Here is a 21149-nt window from a genome sequence, read left to right as displayed (position 1 = left end):
TGTGTGTTCTGTTTTAACCGTTGAATCTTCTCCCAACGCTAAGCACAGTCACGCACACAAGAGACGGGCATTACATGTCCCATGAGCAGAGGTCACAAATTAAAGACTTTCTTATGGGCACCTATTATGGGTCAGGTGTGATGCCAGGTGTTTGCCTATACATTACCTCATGTCATCCTTTCCACAGCTGCTTGAGAAAGCTGCAATATTCCCTAGTTCACATATGAGAAAACCACAGCTCAGAAAAACCTAGTGCCTTACTCAAGGGCGTGGAATCCTGCCTTCTGACCTTCCTACTACACCCTGATTCCTCCAAAGGAAACAAATGATCCCCAAGGCTGTAACCCTTACTGACCAATCAGATGGAAATCCAAATGGGCTAAACAGGACTGCAGCTAAGATGTTCTTGCCCTGATGTGTAGTCAGACGGCCCTCAGCAGCTCACTGCCTAGTTCCTGTTCCTTCCAGCAGGCTGCTCACAAGTGTCTCCCTTGGTTTCATACGCTGTGTGCTGAGAGGAGAGATAGTCTTGGCTGAAGTGCCCTGCAGTCAGACAGGCTGCCCCTGTCCTTCTTCCTCCCTGTGGTGGTGAAGCCAGAAAGCTGGCTTCTCTGAAACTCTACACGACTTTTCCTGGTAAGAAACTTCGGTGTTTCACAATCCTTATTTCAGCATCAACCCGCAAAAATCCTCATTTTCATCATCACTGCCTCATGAGAGCTAATCTGCTATTGACACAGTGTGTTGGTTTCCTGAGGAGGCCGAAGGACTGGCCCAGGTGACAGCTGTGAAGTGTTGGGAGACTCAAGGTCTGGCATCTGGTTGCGATGTGGGGGAAAGAGGAAACGGAACAGTTCTTAGAGGTCATAAAAACATGCAGGGACCCTTTGGTTGCAATGCTGAAGACGCACTGGCTAAAGGTGATTCGGGTTGGGGAGCAAAGAAGGTATGAGAAATGTGAACCAGACTACTTTCTGTGAAAACCGAAAAGGCATCGTTCCGCTTCCCTGTTACGTGGAGTAAAGTAACAAGCCCCAGCACTGGCATCAAACTAAGTTCGTGTCCTATCTCCACTCTTGCTAGAGTGCCACCTGGGCACAATTATTCTGCCTTCCTAAGCCCTTCTCCTCGTTTGTTAAAGACAGATAACAATACCGTCAACTGCCAAGGGTTGTGGTGAGCATTACGTGAAACACGGCATTTGCCAATTAAATAAATTCAATAAATAGTAGTCATGACCGTGAACACAGTATATCCCCAATAAAAACTACTGGCGTGGAAATGATACACTGTATTTTATACATTTGTGACTTCAAAGTAAAGTTGAGTAAATACTCCCGGACTGTGAGTACCTTTTAGCCTCATTTATGTTAGTGATGCCCAAAACAGACACTCACGCTATCCCACTCGTTCAACACACTTAATCACCCCCAAGACTGTGGGGAGCCCCCCCTGCATGGCTCAGTGAGTCGCTGCCTTGCAGACTGTCAAACACAGAGCCCGGAGTTAAGTTTCTGGGGCAGTGTAGGCTCACTCCTGTATGGAGGTAGAGAGCAAGACTAGATTGTCTTTATGGCTCCTTTTGAGGTCTCAGCCCCACGCAAGAGGCTGAGAGTCCCCCTGTGACTCGTGAAGATGAAGAAAAACCAGAAAAGGGTGGAATCAGGAAGGGCAGGAGTCTCTAAGACAAGAGACGCGATACTGGGGCATGGAGCACAGCCTAAGCACGGGATGAGATGACACTCAAAGCAGTTCCCAGAAGTCAATGATCAAGGAGGATCTGGAGGCCCAAAACCAGATGAGCAAATAAACTGGGCACAGCTCTCTTAAGACAGGTAGAGGCTCAGAGAGAGAGATAGGCCATTAGCCTAAGGGGCAACCTCACACTTGGCCTCAAGTGCAGAGCTTCTTTGTGGCTAAGGAAGGAATCCATCCTAACAGTTCACCTGGACCTGACAGGGGACAAGGCAGCTGGGAGCATCCCACCAAAGTGCCTTGGAGATGGGGCTGGGAGTGGGGATGAGGGGTCAGCATCAACCTTCCGCGGATTTCCTCTTTAAATGTCTCTGTAAATTCTCTCAGGGTGGACCTCAGTGCTTGACATACGTTATTTCCTTTTATCCTGAAAACCACCCTATGAGCAGAACTAGCATTATCTTCCTTCTACACTTGAGGAAACTAAAAGAGAGAGGGTACGTGATTTGTCCAAAGTCACATGGCTGACAAGTGTTGGCCCAGAAATGTGAACCCAGGTCCGTGGGACTCCAGGGCACATCTCTTAAGCCCACACATACTGGCCCTGCCAGAGAAGAGGCACGTGGGCACATGCCAGAGATGAAATCCAACCGTCTCTAGTGAACAGGTAGCCCTAGGAGCACATAGTGCGTTTCCATTCCTGGGGCCTCTCCCACCTCGACCTTACCACATACTCATCGATGAACTGCCGCAGGTCCCTGAAGCCATGTTTCTCAGCAATGTTGTTGGGATAGTGGCCGTGCTTGTTGGCCACACTGTATGCCTGCAGGGCTCCCGGGCAGGTGAGCAGCAAGGCAGTGAGGTTCTTCAGTCCGTACTTTGCAGCAAAATGCAACAAGGTGGGCAACTCTTCATCCCTCTGATCTGAAAAATTGTTCGGGAAAACAATGGACAAGTAAAAATGAATTCATGAGCACCCTTGTTCACGGAGACAAAGCTGGCAAGCCTACCATGGCATCCAGGAGGCACTCAATCATTACTTCTTGGTTGACTGACCTAAGATCTGACAGCTTCCTTTGAGGCACAACTGAAGACTCTGCCTCAGATTATGGAAGAAATGATATGTTAATTAATTAGCAAATCTAATAATTAATATTCTACCTTCTTTCTCTAAAAGGATCAAAGAATCCTGAAAAACAACACTAATTCAAAATATGCTGATTTTCTAAAGTAATTTTTTACGTAACAGCCACAAAGTATAACAGGAATCATGTTTTGACCCTCTCTGCAAATTTCACAACACTTTAACACAATTCCTTTGTGCTGATTTAAAAAAAATTAAGTCCATCTTCTTCGCTCTTATTCCAAATTCCATAAAGTATGCCAAGTAATCCTAGGTATGTTAATTAGCCTTCCCATGGCCCTTAATTTTGCACTGGAAGATATCTCCAAACTATTTCAAAAGGGCTGGGAGGATTATAAGATGGCATTCAGTGAGTTCTTTGTTTAGGACAGGTTTTGAATGCTGGTACTAACTCACCTGAACCGCAGGATGTCCACTAACCCTCTGATTCAAGGGACCCAAAGTACTCCTTTGGGTCACTGGATCCCTGTGACCCCCTCTGCCTACTAATATCTGGGACAGCAAGTTAAACTCTACCAAAAAAATAAATATGTTTCTGTTGGGGAGTTGGGAACAAATCTTTCTCTTGTTTGTTTTCATAAAAGTTGATTTCTAAACCCAACAGTGACAAACAGATAGACCGATATATACTTTTATGTACAGACACACACACACCCACGCATAGATTTTTTTTTTTTTTAGTAAAACAAACCCAGCTTCCTATTCACCAGGATATGATCCCTGGGATGAAGGGTCTGAAAATGTTCCCAGGACCCCACATCGGCAGGCTATGAAAAACTCCTTCCTTAGCCCCAAGTTTAAGAACAGAGAATATTAACACCTCTGGAAGTAATGCAAGAACATGCTACAGTAGAAAAATGGGGAGAGGCAACAAGACTTGAGGGTAGTATAACCCCATCCTTATGGCTCTCTTGGCTATGGGACACGGGCAGAGGGCAGCCGGTTCGTTCATGCAACGTGAAGGGAAAGTGGTATCCACAGAAGCACCCTACCAGGCATCCTGTCAGCCCACCAGGCACCATCCCCACGTGAGCGGTTATCCCAGCTCCCAGCATGTCACACGTGCACATGAGACCGCTCCTCCCTCATTGAACAAATGTTTGTTTCGAGCCTACAATTAGCCACCCAGGCACTGCCTCAGCCCTCACTGAGCTGACAGCCTAGCAGAGAAGACAGACACAGCTGAGGAGAACTAGCACAGAGGACACCCGCCATGCTAGGGGAGCCCACAGCACAGAGACAGAACCTACGGAAGGTTCAGAGAGGTCTTCCTGAGGAAGTACTACCTAGGCTGCCGTGCAGAGATGAAGAGAAGTTAACCAGGTGCACAGCGACCAACGAGGACAAGAAGAAACTGTCTTCCCATGAGTTCAGGTGGCAAGAGGCAGGCCAGAATTTTCAGGAGGTGAAGGAAGTTCATCCTTTCTGTAGAGCAGAGCCCAGGATGGCGCAGAGAGAGATGAGGGCAGAAATGCAGCAGGAACCCCTGCTTGCAAGGGCTTGCAAACATGTTAAGGAGTTTGGACTTTATCTACAAGGCAAATGGGAACAGGGGTTTTTAGCAAGCAGGTCAAGGTATTCAGATTTACAATTTAGAAGACCCTCTAGCTAGCCAGTGAAGGAATCATTCTCAAGGGATGAGCTGCAGAGCGGGGACCAGCAAGGTCCACGCACCGGGCGAGTAGATGCTGAAACCAACGAACGAGCATCAACCCACAGCCGGTCCTGAGGCCTGACTTTGACTTACTTGTCATCATATCTTCTTCTTCCAGTTGGTTAATTCCAAAGAGGTGCAGTCCACTCGCAGGGATATTGTTCTTCAGGGACTCGGTGAGCAGTTTATCGAGGGTCTCTGTGTTGTAGGGCACGATTTTAAAGGCCTGAACACAAAAGTGAAGGTCAGATTTTCTTTCTTTTTTTTTTTTTTTAAAGATTTTATTTATTTATTCAACAGAGATAGAGACAGCCAGCGAGAGAGGGAACACAAGCAGGGGGAGTGGGAGAGGAAGAAGCAGGCTCATAGCGGAGGAGCCTGATGTGGGGCTCGATCCCACAACGCCGGGATCACGCCCTGAGCCGAAGGCAGACATTTAACCGCTGTGCCACCCAGGCACCCCGAAGGTCAGATTTTCAATCCAGTCATCTCCCATCCAGCAGAGGAGAAGCTGAAGAACCAGGTGCAGAAACTACATGTCCAGAAACTTCAGGCCTCCTTTCACCATCCTTACCTGACACATGAACTCCACGGGATTTGCAGCATTGGACAATAAATTCCCAATTTCTTCCATGTCAGTATAATAGCTGATCACAGTTTCACACACCACTAAATCCCCGGAATAGATCTTCAAGGAAACATTCCCAGATGAAAGGCCTGAAGAGAAGAAAAAAACTACCGTGAATATGCCCGGGAAGAACAAGGGTCCAGGGGAAAGTGTCCACGGATTCACCTCAATGGTAAAGAAATCAACTGGGGGCTGGAAGAAAGGTTTGGGAGGTAGAGATAGAGAAGTTGAGGGGAAGAGTAGAAGTAGGAAGTGAGGAGACTAGCACCTGAGAGGCCTCTGAGTCAGAGGAATTGTCCTCACTGGGTCTGCAATTTAATTTTTGGAAGATTTTCATCTGTTTTGTTCACTACGGTAGGCCCAGGACCATGACAAACAGGAAGAAGAGGTGAGCTTAAAGCACTTTCTACAAAGGTCAGCGGCTGCCACAAGGTGGGAAAGATCCTGGCAGGTGGGACTTAGGGCTTCCACGACACTGGGCTGGGAGAATTGACTCACTTGCTCTGCCGCTATCATGACTATGTGCTCTTTACCTCGGCTCCACCACAGGAAGGGGTTTTGAGGGGGAAAGAAAAAATTAAAAATACACCAACCACAAACATTCGATTCACAAAAGAGGAAATGCAACAAGTAGAGAACATGGAAAAATAGTCAGCCTGGCTAGTAATCAAATGCAAATTAAAACAATGGGCTACTCTTTCAAAAGACATCAAATTAGCAAAGATATTGAAAACGATAATGCCTAGTGTTGATGATGACACGGCAAACTTGATAGGAGTAGCAAGCCCTATTTTTCTGGATCCTTAAAAATGCCCAGCATTTCAGGGATTCCATCTTGAGGAAATACTCCTAAACCCATGCAAGCATAAAGATGCTTGATATATCAGAATTCTGGGGCGCCTGGGTGGCTCAGTTGGTTGAGCATCTGCCTTCGGGTCATGATCCCCAGGGTCCTGGGATCGAGCCCCATGTCCGGCTCCCTACTCAGAAGGGAGTCTGCTTCTCCCTCTTCCTCTGTGCCCTTGTGCTCTCTCTCTCTCTCTCTCAAAGAAATAAATAAAATCTTTTAAAAAAAATATCAGAATTTAAAACAATAAGAAGACAATAAGAAATGACAAATGAAATAACATAACAAATGAAATGACATAACAATGAGGAGGTGAAAAATTAAAAGATGATACTTCTTTTCAATGGAGTACGATGCAGCTTTAAACAAGATGATTTATAAGATACAAGTCCAACACAAGGAACTGGTTTTATAAATTATGATACATCTATACAATGGATTAGCTTACAACCGTTAAGCATTATATGTTGTAAAAGAATATTTATTAACATGGGAAAATACTCACTGATATCTTCCAGGCAACGAAAGTGGCCTATGAGACTAAACGAAACTATGTACATGGATGCAGAAAAATTCAGAAATCACTGATTTCCTTTGGGGCATATGGGCATTTTTCTATTTACTTTCCTTTACCTTGGCTGTATTCTTCAACTTTTCAGTACTGAGCACACATAACTTTTATAATAGAAAAAATACGTTATAAAATGGAAAGTTACAAAGTCCATGTAGCTGCATGGGCCAAAAGGATGCTGAGGGAATAAATATAAGATTATATCAAGAAAAACAGAATATTGAAATCAACTCTGTTTTTAAAATTGTGAACAAAGACCAAAAGACAGAGTAGTAGTCTGATGACTTTTTTTCTACTTTTCTCTAATTTCAAAAATAAAATTTTTTTAAGATTTTATTTATTTATTTGAGAGAGAGTGTGAGTGAGAGAGAGAGAGCACAAGTAGGGTTAAGGGACAGAGGGAAGGGGAGAAGCAGACTCTCCCGCTGAGCAGGGAGCCTGACACGGGGCTCCATCTCAGGACCTGGGATCATGACCTGAGCCGAAGGTAGATGCTTAACTAACAGAACCCCTCAAAAATTTTTAATATGTTAACTCCACAAAGATAAAAATTCTACAATATCCATTTTTTTCCGCATTGCACATGTATGTTTCTGCAACTTCCTTTTCCTTTAAATAGAATATGACAACCAGATCCAAATCTTAGCTGTCACTTTTCTCAGTTGCTGAATAAAGACAGGACAGGTAAAAGAAAGCAAGAGTGGGCCTCTTCCTGAACAGGATGCCTGATTTCTGGAGGTAGAGGGGGCTACTTACTGGGGGCCTTCACGGAAACGGTGTATTCATTCTCCAGCTTGGCTTCCACCCTGACCGAGGGAGACTCCTCAGGAGAAAATTCTGCTTCTGTTGTCACCCTCTCATCCAACTTACATCTCACGATGACGTAGACAGTGGTTTCCACCTGGAACGGGAGACCAGTCAGTGTCCCCTCCCCCCCGGGTGCCCTGTCAGGGTGCTTGGCAGAGGGTCTCCCAGCTTCCCGAGCCCCAGCTCTATCCAGTAAGGCTGCCCCAGAGCAGGGGGTCTGCCGTCCAGTGCTGGGCACGACTGCCATGGGTCCCAAAGAGACAAGTTACAAAGACTGAGAGTGAACGTTTATCAACCTTTACAGCAATTTGATGGGAGTAATTTTATGTCTGTTGAATCTAATGTAATAATTTAAAATCCGGGGGCTTGTATTTCATACCTCTTTTTATTTCATTTTTATAGCATTCCTTTTTTTTGGCATTTTATAAAAGCATTGGTGTGTGGCAGAATTGGGAATTTTGAAAAACAAAATAAAAGGGGTCTTCACAGAGTTTGAGAAGCACTATTCTGACGCGAGCCTGGCTACTCGACGGGCAGCTGGTGGACTGACAGCATGGGAAGCAGAGTTGAAGTGCAGAATCCCAGGCCCCTCCTGGACCCACTGAACCATCAGAATTTTACTGAGAGCCCTGGGTGACCCACATGCACCTTTCAATGTGAGAGATCCCAGCCTAGAGAAGCCCTCTTGGGTTCTGCTGCTTACGTTGTTCGTGAATGGGCACCAATACCTTATGGGAGGACTGATGTTCCCCAGGCGTGGAATAACCCAAATAGCTATTTCACCCTGCTTGAAGACCTCTTGCCACCCCGCCACATGCGATGATCTTGTTTTACTGTGCTGGTTAAGTGGGGGAATGGGCCTCTTAAGACTTGAACTGATAAGGATAAGCCTTCCAAAGAGCAGGGGGAAAGGAGAGATTTCTGGTCATTGCTAATCCCCAAATGTTCATCCTAAGATTATACTATAAAGACCTCACAGTAGCCCTCCACGACGAGGGCCACCATCCCACAACAGGTGAGGCAGAGGCCTGGCCCTGGCTGCTGAGGGTAAATGTGAAAGTGCTTGTGGTGGACCTGCCACTGGCTGCAGGCCCAGCCCTGTCCCGCCTGCCCCTTCTCGCAGGTGGCATGGGGAGTCAGAGAGAATGAGCATGTCCTCTCTATTGACAGCAGGACCCAACCCCAGCCTGGCCACCCCAGGATCCAGAGAAAGAACGAAAGTTTGGAGAATCAGGAAGCCATGCAAAGGGCGCTGTTCTTCAGTTCCCAACTCCCTCCCCCACAGGCGCCCACCAGTCAGTCTTAGGACGAGAAGAGTGTGGGGAAGACAGGAAGGCATACGGAGAGCCTGGAAACAGAAATGCCCACACAGGCATGGCCAATGAGGAAGGGGCATGAAGTGGGCATGAAGAAAGAAAAGGGAGTGGTGGGAGCAGTGAACTAGGGGATGCATGCATCATCTAATGGGCTGCTGGCCCGGCCACTCACCTCAGGCCTGGTATTACCAGATTCTGACTCAAAGGAAGCTGGGAATCGATTTTCGTGCCTAATTTTTTAAAACACTGTGCAATCTAAACCAAACATGTCTATGAGCTCAGTCTAGCCACAGTCTGCAATCCCCATGGAGGGAGTCCTTGCCTAACGCCTCGCGGCCTCAGACTGCATGGAAAACCACTCACAGGTTCAAGGAAGCTAGTACTTCCCATTGCCAAGGCTCCCACGCCCTCTTGTCTCAAGGACACCACAGTGGCAAATTTAGTAAAGGGCTCATATCCACAGGGAAGAACAGAGCATTCTGCTCTGAACTAATATCACACATTTTTCATCAAGAAAGATAATGAAAAACTACCAATTCCATGACAGAATTCAAATGACAGTGGCCCATCAACTGGGCCATCACATTCAAGTCACCTGTTAACATAGGTCCCACCCTGAAAATGTTAGTCACATTATGCTTTGGCTGTTATCCCTTTAGCAAGCAATATTGGCAAGTTTCAGCGAGCAACTTCAAGGCATTTACTTGGGGGTATGGGAGTGGTCAGTTGATGGAGAAGCAAGCTTTCAAAATGCCCTCCCGCATCTCTTTCCTCCCAGCCCTAGGCTGGCAGGAACAGACCCAGACCTCTACCTCCAGGGTTGGCATAAGTGTCTCGTAGGGCGCATGCCTGCCACACGTTCTATGTTTCTGATCTACAAACTGGAAGTCTTAGATGGATGACACACACCTTCCCGAGCTCACCTCTCTCTTACTTACTGGCGTGAGGTTTGCTCAAGGCCCAGGTACTGGGATTCCCAGGGCGGCTAATCTACAAGGGAATCCCCAAGGGAAGGCTGAGATGATGCTCCCTTTGCTACAACAAACGCATCTACTGAAAAGGCTGCATTCTGCCACTGATCCACCAGCCCCAGCAGTGCCTACCCCACAGCGGATACGGTCCGGCTGCACCACCATCAGGTTCCCAGGCGAAGTCTTCAGCGGCAGGATCTGCTGCTTCAAGTAGGAAGGGACCTTCTCTTCCTCGGTCTCGGTGTCGGTGACTGAGTCACAGCCAGAATCTACAGAACAAAAGGCATCAGTGACTGGGAACACAAGGAAGGAGAACTGATGGGCACGTTCCACCCCATGAAAGCCCCAAACATTACCAAATAGGAAATGGCTCTGAATGTCAAATAAATACAAGCCGAAGGGAGTGACTCAGGAAATCATGAAAGACAACCTACTGGGAAAAAGTCAATTACCCGGTAGGCCACAAGAGTAGACTGTAAGAGGAAGACTGTGGAGAAGAAAGTGAAAAAGTCTGAAACAGGATATTGCCCAAGGCTGGCAAGCCTAGTCTCAACCAATAGGTTTCTGGAAGCTTAAGCTCCAGGCTTCCTGCACTGCTGGCTTTGGTGGCTGCGAGGGAAGGAGGCTCCTTCTCCTCAGGTGGGGTGTCAAGCACGGGCTGTCCACTTAAAGGTCATGTTTTGAACATCAAGTAAAACCCGTGCCGTCCAGGAAGCCATTATTCCTCAGGGTCATGGCTAGCCAATGGACCCACTCTGGAGCAACAGTGAAAAGCAAGCATTCTCAACAAATCCTGGATCAATGTAACTGGGTTCCAGATTGTCACTCCAGCCAACACCTATGTGGTGCACAGGCTCAGAGCAGGTGGAGGGGCGCGGATGTGCGGGGCATGGCACAGAATGAGATGATGCTGAGATGGTGTACGTGGAACAACCAGAGCTCTAAGGCAGGGGTGCTTAACCAGGGTCCATCAATTGATAGGCTGTGTGTAAGATTCTGTGTGTGTGTGTGTGTGCGCACGCGCACGTGCGTGTGTGCACTTGCCTATCCTTCTCTGGAGATAGTCCAAAGCTTTCATCAGATGCCCCAAGAAGGACAAAATGGTTAAGAATGGATAAGAGAAGGAAGGTTCATCCAGTCCACTTCTTGGGCTTGCTCTTTTTCACTCCTAAACCACTTACAGAGCCAGCCAAACATGTCAGGCATTGAGGAGACATGAAGATGAATGAGACATCAATCCTGCCTTCGGAGAACCCACACTCTAAAAGGGCAGGTCCAGTGAGAGGCAGGGGTTCTCTTGGCTGATTCCTGCAGGCTGGCCTCCCAGGGAAGGAGGTGGCCTCCGGCAGAGCTCAGAGCACTCAGTCCTAGTAGAATGCTGGGGGGGGGGGTGCACCAGGCCACTGATTTGTCCCCCAGAAAGCTGCACCCACAGGCTTGCTCATTAGACCTCAGGTCATACCAGGGGAGAGGCTGTGTTCCCATGACCATGAAGGCTGAGGTAGGGGAGCTGCGCTAAGCGGGCAAGGCACCATTGTGTCCTACTGCTTTCAGTGTGAGGCACCGACCTCCAGGACCTGCTCAGGCTGGGGAGAGGACCGAGGCTTCCAAGATATGCAGCTTAAAAGCCCCGCAGCCTTGGACAGTGGTCCCATCCTAGAGCCTGACGTCTATGCTGACAGATGCCTCCACACGGCCCCAGATTGTGACAGGCAGGAGGCACACTCCTGCTGTTTTCCCCCTCTCTGGGATTTCCCCATGACTCACTGTTCCACAAGCCCTGGCAGAGGCAGCCAGGTCTCTGACCTTGCTTGCACAACAGGAATCCCAGCAGAATTTAGGGCTAAGAGACAAGGCCAAGGACGCTGGGAGTTCCAAGGAGGGTTGATACTGGTTTTCACTAGGCATCAGAGCCATCAATCTGCTATAGCCCTTCTTTCCTTTCCAATCCTACTGACTCCTTTATCAGTGCTAATTATCCCCCTCAAAAGCTAACTGCAGTAGCCTCCCTGCCTCCCCGCTTTCCAGCCATGTTAACGGAGGCTGCCATTTTCTCCGTGGGATCTGCCCTTCCTTGCTGCCTTCTTTCCTTGAAGGGTGACTCCTACAACAGCCAGGACCCATTCCCATGGACAGAGCTGTACAGGCCACCCAAGCAACAAATACCAAACCAAGGGAGCCTGTTCAGGAAAGAGCCAAAAAGATTAGTGATAATTGATATTCTTCTTCTGAATAATTAATATCACATCAAGCTTTAATATTTTATTATTAGATGCCTGGACCATCCCATTTTTTCCATTTCTGAGGTTCTTCCTGGATAAGAAAATAACCTCATTGACTTAAAACACCCAATCAGTTACCTAAAACTGCAAGAAGTTCCCCGGAATTCCTCCAGAATTGTTTAGACACTACCCTGAGCAGCCCAGTGCTAGGCACCAACTCTTGCCAATTCCCTATTCTAAGTTATTCTACAGTATAAGCTCCTTGGGACAGACCCATTGTACAGTCTTTCATTGATTCAAAAAAGAAAAACTCCTCATTTCTCCCAAATTACTGATCTATTATTAGCTAACCAAAGAGTCAAAGCTCTAGTAAATATATTGAGGAAAGAATAGAGAAAATACAAATAAGCCAATGAGAAAGACATGATAATGACAGATATGGAGAAGAATTTTAGAAACTATACTGACACGAAAACTCTATGCTAAGAATTTTTTAAAATTTCAATACGATTTTTATAGAAAAATATTAAGTACCAAAATCATCTCAAACCAAGTAGAAAACCTGACAAAATCAATTATCATGGAAAAAAACCTTCCTCAGTTTTCAAATAAAATTCAGAGTTCAAGCCACATACCCTCTTCTTGCATTGAATTTTAAATTATAGTTGCAACAATGTTCTTCTTTATAATACCCAATTTTCCTATTGAGGAAAATTCCATTTGTACAGGTTTTATGCCTCTTACTAAAATTTAAGAAACAACAAAGTTTAGTTCTATTTTGTGTTACATTTATAAAAAATTAAACAGCAATTAAATACAATATATAACCCCCAAATCAAGCTTCATTCTCATAAAAATTTAATATGTGATAAAGAAAGCATTAAAAATCAGTATAGAATAAAGAAAATGGTCGGTGAGAAGAATGACTCAGTAGACGGTGCTGGGAAAATGTAGCTATTTGGGGTGGGGTTAAAGACACAGAGGGACTATTTGGATGCTTCCAAACTCTCATATACCCCCAAATAAAGCTTTGATGGATTATAGACTAAAGTGAAAAATAAAACAGATTTTTAAAAAATTAAAAAGATGAGGGGTGCCTGGGTGGCTCAGTCAGTTAGGTGGCTGCCTTTGGCTCAGGTCATGATCCTGGAGTCCTGGGATTGAGCCCCATGGGGTTCCCTGCTCAGTGGGGAGTCTGCTTCTCCCTCTCCCTCTGTTCCTCCCCCTGCTCATGCTCTCCCTCTTGCTCTCTCTCAAATAAGTAAATAAAATCTTTTAAAAAATTAAAAAGGTGAAAATTTTACCATTGGTTTGGGAAAAGATTTGTTCATCTTAAACAACTAAAGAAATACAATCTAGACAAGCAATAGGGTTGGTATGAATTTAAAACTTCTAGTAAACTAAGTTTTAAAAACCTAAAATCTAAATTATATTGCTTTGGCAGCATTCGTTGTAATCGCCAAGGGTGGAACAACCCAGATGTCCCTCAACTGATGAGTGGAGAGACAAAACACGGTATGTTATTCAGTCATAAAAAGGAATAAAATATTAAACACTGAAAACATGACGCTGAGTGAAAGAAGCCAGCCACGAAAGACCACATACTGTGTGATTCTAATATATGCTATTTCCATAGGAGGCAAATCTATAGAGACAAAAAGTAGATTAGCGGCTGCCTAGGGCTGGGGGCTGGGGGGGAGGAGGTTTGGGGGATGACAGCTAAAGGGTACACGGTTTCTTTTTTGAGAGTATGAAAATATTCTAGAATTAAATGTGGTGATAGCAGCACAACTCTGTGAATATTCCAAAAAATCCACTGAATTGTACACTTGAAATCGGTAACTTGTTTGCTGGAACGAGCACTGGGTGTTACATGCAGCTGATGGATCACTGAGCTCTACCTCTGAAACTATTAACACACTACATGTTAATTAATAGCATTTAAATAAAATTTTGAAAAAACGGGTAACTTGAAATGTTATGGGAATTGTACCTCAATAAAGTTGTTACCAAAAAATCCAATGGCAAATGACAAACTGATTTAAAATTTGAAATACATATGCCAAGGGGCTAATGTCCTTAATATATGAAGAGATCACAGAAATCTCTTTAAAAACACCCAATAAGTAGATAATTCACAAAGGAAGAAATATAAATTACCTCCCCATCTAAAAAAATAAATAAATAAAACATCATTCATTATCACTAATTACCATAGAAACGCAAATAAAAATAACATATTGCTATTCTACCTTTTCAAATTAGGAAATGTTCGAAGATGCGGAAAGGCAGATACTCTCATTTGATGCTGAGGGGAAGTATACACTGCTAAGACCTTTCTGGAAAGCATGTGTCCATATACACAGAGAAAGTCTTGAAAATGTTCCTATCCTTTGGCACATAATTCTACCACAAATTTCTCTTAAGTAGGAAAATAAATGTTCAAAATGTAGACAAAGATAATGAACCAAGACGTCTGCTAAATCATTCTTTCCATAAGTGAAAAGTGGAAAACAACTTCACTGTCTGATGAAAGAACATTTAAAAATACTATTTTCGGGACACCTGGGTGGCTCGGTCGGTTAAGCATCTGCCTTCGGCTCAGGTCATGATCCAGGGTCCTGGGGCTGAGTCCCCCATCGGGCTCCTTGCTCTGCAGGGAGCCTGCTTCTCCCTCTGCCTGTCACTCCCCCTGCTTGTGCTCTCTGACAAATAAATAAATAAAATCTTTTTAAAAAATATTATTTTCAAAGAGTTTTAAGTAGACACTTATGACATTATGCTAAGCAACAAAGCAGGATGTAAAACCATATATCTTACAGTGTAGGGTATCAACTATATAAAGAGAAATGCATTTAAAAGGTCAGAACAAAATCTGTGCTTGGCTGATGCATGGCCCTTAGTCCCTGCCTCCCTCTTTTCTTCCTTGCTTCCTACCTTCCAACCTTTCATGCGTTTTCTGAATTTACACAGGGAGAAAGAACTTGGATAATGGGGGTTGGGTAAAGAGAAAGCAGCCACTGAATCTTTTAGCAAATCGTGTCACTAGCTTGGCACAAATGAGATTGACCCTAATAGTGCAGCACTTGGCAGATATTTCCCAGTGTTCAGATGGGCCATATAAACAGTCCCTTCCAGTAGGTCTATTCATTTCGTCACCTGAAATGAATTCACTCCCAGCAGCTAATTCATTTCAGGAAGTCAGACAGGAGGCCATTCATCCTGAGGCTGATTCTCGAGGGGCTAACACCACCACCACTTACCCAGAGCTGCCTCTTCCAGGGCCTGCTACAGACTGGGCCTCCCCCCCCCACCCCGCCCCACCACTCACTTCAGCAAACCCTAGGTTTCCTTGAAGGAAATTCTAACCCAGACGTAAGCACCACTGAAACCCACCTGACAGAGAGAGACAGCACCAAGCTTGGCCACTTAAGGGTGCAGATACCCCCACCTTGAAGATAGCGTGCTGTTCTGAGACTCAAATAAGATATGTTTGAGTGAGGGCACCCTGAAAACCTTGAGGATCCCCCCAGTGTAAAGTATTATTAAGACACCAATAGTATCCTCACTGCTTTAAAACTGAACAATAATCTCTCAGCTCTTATGAGGTCCACAGGAACTCTGGAGAAATTCTAGGCAAAGACTTTCTTGGTCCATCTGGCTCCCCGAAGTCTCATCTATAAAGGACCCGTGTGGCAAATACTCCTTGGATTCAGAGGCAGGAGAAGTCCATCTGTTCAGAGAACTTGCGGTTTCCTCCTCTTAGACGGCAAGAACAGGCAACCCTGTGTGTCTCACCTTTTGCCCTCGCTGCCAGATAATTCAGTGACAGTTTGGGTTCTTAACTCCTGCTACACTCTCATCCAGGGCCTTGGTCTTGCCTATCTGTCCTTTTTTAATACTGTGTTTCATTTTGGAGGCTGCTCCAGATACTCGGGATTTAGGCAAGGTGTGAATCCCTGTTTCTCAAACTGGCATCTGCCGAAAGGCCTCAGATATAGTCCTTAGGGGAATTTGGGCTCGGGGTTTCATTTAGATGAAGTGCCCCTAAAATAAGATGGAAAGACATTTCCAGATTATCAGGATGACCATGTTATAATCGGGTCCTGCCACAGGACTGTGGAGCCTGCGTGTGTGCACGCGTGTGTGAGTGTGTCTGCAGCTGGGTGGTGCTACGCTGGGTGTCAGGGGCCAGGGAGGAAAGAAGAGAGGGGGCAGGCGATATGTAAAGGAGGCGTTTGTGCCACAGGAGCACCAGAAGGTTTCCCTGTACACTACTTCATATAGAGAAAAGTGGTAGGAGATCCATGGTCCAAAATAACACAGGGGAGCTGCAGCTAGCCCCCCCATGGATTGAGTGAGCACCACAGCCTCGTGCCATGCTCATGATGCTGCTTCGACGACCCAGCATCATCTGGCAAAACGAACCTAGTCCGTTCGCCTTTTATTTATTTCATACCTAGATTGGTATCTTGCACATGTTTTGCTTTCAGAGTTGGGAAAGAACACCAAACACAAGGAGTTGAGTGTATTTAAAAACATCAGAATAATCTGTCAGCACTAAAGGTTCATAATTTTTTTCCTTTATGAGCGAGTGTCTATAGTGCTTGGGTCGACAAACTCTGAACCATGAGTGAAACGCGCATGTGTGCCCCCGGACCGTCACCATGCCCCATGCAGCAGCTTGAGAGCGCTGGTGACAGACTCCTCCCTACTACTAATAATAGAAGTTACCATTTATTGAGTATTGTGGTGACTGCTTGACAGTCTTAATCTCATTTAATACTCACGACAACGCTGGGGATAGGAATCAATATCGTACTCTCATTTTATAGATGGAAACCCTGTGCCCGAAGGACGGAAGGAAGCAAGCAAGCGGGGATTCGCGCCCAGGGGTCCGTGCCCTGCCTGGTCTGTGGCCGGGTCCAGGGCAGGAAGCAGCTGTCACTTGCTATTCCTGGTGTGGGTCTGTGGCTGCAGTGCAGGAGACACCAATGCCCGGTGGTGCTGCCTTGTTCTGAGCCATGACGCCTTGGGTTAGAGGTGCTGCAACCTGCCACCGGGACCAACAGGCACATCCCAAGGATGGGGTTTAAGTCAAGAGACACTGAACACCAGCAGAACCAGCCGGGGTCCTGTGAGCTCGAGGGGCCTCTGACCCAAGGCTGCGTTCTCTTCCTTTCCAATTAAGTTTTCAGACCATTAAGTTTGCTGTCTTTTTCCTGCGCATTGTCTGGCAATCAATCAGGACCACGGCTTTTTGATAGCCTGCAGGAGGGCCAGAGAATGGTGTTTGCTGATCTTGGAGTTTTTTCAGAATACACAAGCTAACTTGTCTTGTAAGGTAATGCTAAGCTCTGAGAAAACTATAAACAAGGATCATTCATTAAAACAACCACATTTGTTGAGCATTTACTATACGCCGGGAAGCAGGCAAAACCCTTAACATAAATGATTCCACTTTATCACTAAGGGATTGATATGATTCTGCCCATTTCACAGATGAGAAAACTGGGGCACAGAAATTTAAGCAAGCTGTCCAAATCACATAGGAGCTTCCTGTATGAAATTTTAACCCCAAATCCATGCTCTCACGCACTCTGGTAGTGTTTTCCACACTGTGAACCATGTAACGTGCTGTATAGGAGATGATTCCAAAACGTACAGCAAATATTCAGTAACACTGAACCACATGGTAGAAAGCAACCCCCTTTCAATTCTTTCAACCCCACTTATATCGAGAAGAAGGCTTGGTATGGTGAGAGGATGCCTTGAATATCGCTTTCACATGGCTTTCTTTTTCTCCCTTTGTACAAATGGCAAGAACAAGGCCTTAACCCCACAGACTTCTTTCCGTAAGCATGAGTATCCAGCAGAACTTACTGGCATTTACTAAATACCACTGCTATATAGTACTTAATACCACTTATAAAACTTAATATCACTGTTTGATTTTTATTGTCTCTATTTTCAAAGTTACCTTCTTTTTATATTTAGAGATAACTGGTTTTCCATTATAGTGGCACAGTTTCCTTTTAAAATAAATCTACTTAAATAAAAAACCATGAAATGACTCAAAGAAAATATGGTTGCTAGTACAATGGACATAGACTATGGTGAAGGCTGTGTGACACCATGGGTGTAATTAATGTCACTGAATTGTATGCTTACAATTGGTTAAAATGACAAATATATATGTTGCCACACTTTAAAAAATTGGTTATGTAATATACCAAAAAAAACATTGAATTTTACACTTTAAATGGGTGAATTGCATGGCATATGAATTATATCTCAATGAAACTGTTAAAAAAGGAGAACAAAATAAATAAGTAAATAAAATACATACATACATACGTACATACATAAATCTGTTGAAAAAGATAAACCAAAAACCATGTTGATGATTCTCAAATGACCAAAGTTTGAGGAAAGCTGAATTATGCTATACTGTTGCCATTATGTTAAGCTAAATTTACTAGTGATTTTTAAAATAAGGTAAAGCAAAGGGAGGAAGAGAGGAAGAAGGCCTGTAGCATAAACATGTTGAATTATTTTCTTCAAGTTTAAGATGAAAAGGAAAAAGAAAGTGAACAAAAAAGAAATCAAGGAGACACATTTTAGCAGAGAATGAAGAACTTTGTAACAATCTCGCCCCAAATGGAATGAAACAAAAATGATCCTTGGGGCCGGTCCAACTGGGATCATTGGGAAATGTATATCCGTGAGCTGGAATAAAACAGGAGAAGATCATCAACTGAGTCCAAGATTTCTAGTGCAGCTGATAAAAGAAAAAGTGAAGAAGAGTCAGAGATTTCTTGGAATACAGAAATGAAGAGCCAAGCAACCTTGGTGGCAGGGTCCATGAAGAAAGGGGCCATGTTCCCTCTGCATTTGCATCCTGGGTCAGGGACCCACATTTAACTATCACACAGATGAAGCAGGAATATAGAAAGTTGCCTGATGTCTGGAGAAACTTCCAGTGGCTTTTCCACTCAGGATGAAACTTCTCACGTATTACGATTCTCACCCATCCTACCTAAGCCACCATGATGAAACTGTAAAACAAAGATATCTGAAAGACCAACATAAAACGTTCTGAAGCCCAAGCTTCCGAATCACCTAGCAAGTACCTACTGAATATGTCTGACATGGGACCCCCTGGGGAGTCCCAAGAGTGAGTGCTCTATAGATTGGCCTTAAGACGTTTACAGCTGATGGAGCACCTGGGTGGCCCAGTGGGTTAAGTGTCTGCCTTCGATTCAGGTCATGATCCCAGGGTCCTGGGATCGAGCCCTGCTTCGGGCTCCCTGCTCGGCAGGGAGTCTGCTTCTCCCTCTTCCTCTGCTGCTCCCCACCCCACCCCTGCTCATGCTCTCTCTCTCTTGTCTGTCTCAAATAAATAAAATCTTAAAAAAGAAGAAGAAGCAGCAGCAGCAGCAGCTGAACTGGAAAGAGGAGGCTCCTCGTGGAAAACCTGAGAGAACTACGGAATCCCTTACCAGCAAACACCAGCCTGTGTGGTGAGACCATAACTGCACCTCAATGAAGTAAGTTTCCAAGTGTTTAAAAAGTGCTGGCACAGGAAAAATAGAACAGAAGTTCAGGAAGTTGAAAAAAACTTCCTGAAGGATGAAGAATGCAAGTTAACTTACACTGAGTCAAATAGCATTTGGATGATGAAAAAGGTATATTTCCATCTATTATTATTATTTTTTAAAGATTTTATTTATTTATTTAACAGAGAGAGAGAGAGACAGCGAGAGAGGGAACACAGGCAGGGGGAGTGGGAGAGGAAGAAGCAGGCTCCCAGCAGAGGAGCCCGATGTGGGGCTCGATCCCAGGACTCCGGGATCACGCCCTGAGCCGAAGGCAGAGGCTTAACGACTGAGCCACCCAGGCGCCCCAGTACATTTCCATTTAAATTCATAAAATAAATCATAACTCATTCCTTTATTCTTTCAACATACATTCATTGCCTATCCACAAATAACAAATATTCAAAGCCTATCCTAAGACCCCTAAGAAATGTGGGGGTGAGAACATTTCTGGCCTCCCTGACAGTAGGGAGACCACACAGGCGAGAAACACAGGAGAGCTTCTCTCAACTTCCAGAGACAAATGAGAACAGAAATAACTTAAAAACAAACAAACAAACAAACAATGAGAGATAAGCAGGAATTTATAAATAAAGCACAGTTTATGGCCACCAGAGGACCAGAGTAGGAAGGACATCCCCAAAGTAATGGCAAGTAAGGCCTTGAAAGGCACAGAGAATGCTGACATGGGGTCAGAATGACTTTCCTGGCAGAGGTGAGGGCATGACTAAAGGCACAAGGCTTGACAGCAAATGATGTGTTTGAGCTACAGGAAGCAACGTGGGGGCACCTTGTATATAGGGTGAGAGGGGAAAGGGCACCCGAGGGTCAGAGAGGACCCTGAATGCCATTCAAGGACTTTAGTTGTGTATCAAAGACCTGTCAGCAAACACTATTCATGAGAAAAGGAAAGCTTATAAAATATAGACTGAAAATATAGCTTTATTTTTCTAAAAGTGGAAGAACTTTGCTTGTTTTCTGAAATAATTCCAGAGACACAAGCAGAATATGTCAGCTTTTTTGTAAATCTTAGAATCGAGAAGGGGAGTGGCTGACCACCCATCACACCCTCCAAATATATAACAAACAAACTGGAGCAAACAGTGCCTCCAAATATATAAGAACATAAACTAGTGGCTAACGTTACCCAGCCAACATCCTGCTCTATCTGCTTTCATGAGCAAATGAGATGCTATAATTAACCCGATGTCTGAAAGTATACCACAAGCAGGGTTCACAAAATGCTTTAAAAAATGATTCTTAAGTAGACTAAACATTTCTCCCACCATGTATCTTGCTTCTAAGCTATTAGCTTAGAAAATCAGTGTCATGGTTATTATTGCGTCCTTAGAAAGCGCAAAGGGAGACCTCGGGCCTGGCCTTATCCCCAAATTCCAAATGCGTGGATCCAAACGAAGGAGCTTTTGCCCTCCCTGCAAGAACATGTGGGCTCTGGGGTGAAGTGAGACGCTTGCGATGGTGGGACTCAGGTTTTGAGTTTCAATACCACCCCCCTGGCTTCCTGGCAAACATCAAGACTGCTTATTCATTTTAGTCATCACCCATGGGTCTTTCTCCCCCCTTGTTTACCCACCTTGGTTAATGGGTACTGAATTTCCTGTCCGATGAACTCCTTTCACTTAAAAAGCTCCCAACAGGGTGACAAGTATACCCAAGCCGCAAGTCACCAACCCCG

The 21149-nt window shown here is 45.0% G+C and overlaps 1 protein-coding gene across 2 annotated transcripts in view; it reads right to left on the bottom strand.

Moving 5' to 3' along the window:
- PIK3AP1 (phosphoinositide-3-kinase adaptor protein 1) overlaps positions 1-21149 on the bottom strand; it is a 113710-nt gene that overhangs the window by 49435 nt on the left and 43126 nt on the right. For both annotated transcript variants that reach the window (XM_045784979.2, XM_087862849.1), the window contains 5 exons: positions 9766-9902; positions 7296-7440; positions 5068-5210; positions 4587-4719; positions 2423-2619 (listed from right to left, as the gene is read on the bottom strand). In XM_045784979.2, coding sequence (XP_045640935.1) covers positions 2423-2619; positions 4587-4719; positions 5068-5210; positions 7296-7440; positions 9766-9902 — 755 coding nt within the window. The remainder of the gene's footprint in view (positions 1-2422; positions 2620-4586; positions 4720-5067; positions 5211-7295; positions 7441-9765; positions 9903-21149) is intronic.

Source organism: Ursus americanus, chromosome 6, assembly GCF_024610735.1.
Source record: "Ursus americanus isolate L20-20 chromosome 6, mUrsAme1.1.p, whole genome shotgun sequence".
Classification (NCBI taxonomy): Eukaryota; Metazoa; Chordata; class Mammalia; order Carnivora; family Ursidae; genus Ursus; species Ursus americanus.
This window is presented reverse-complemented; position numbering and strand designations above follow the sequence as displayed.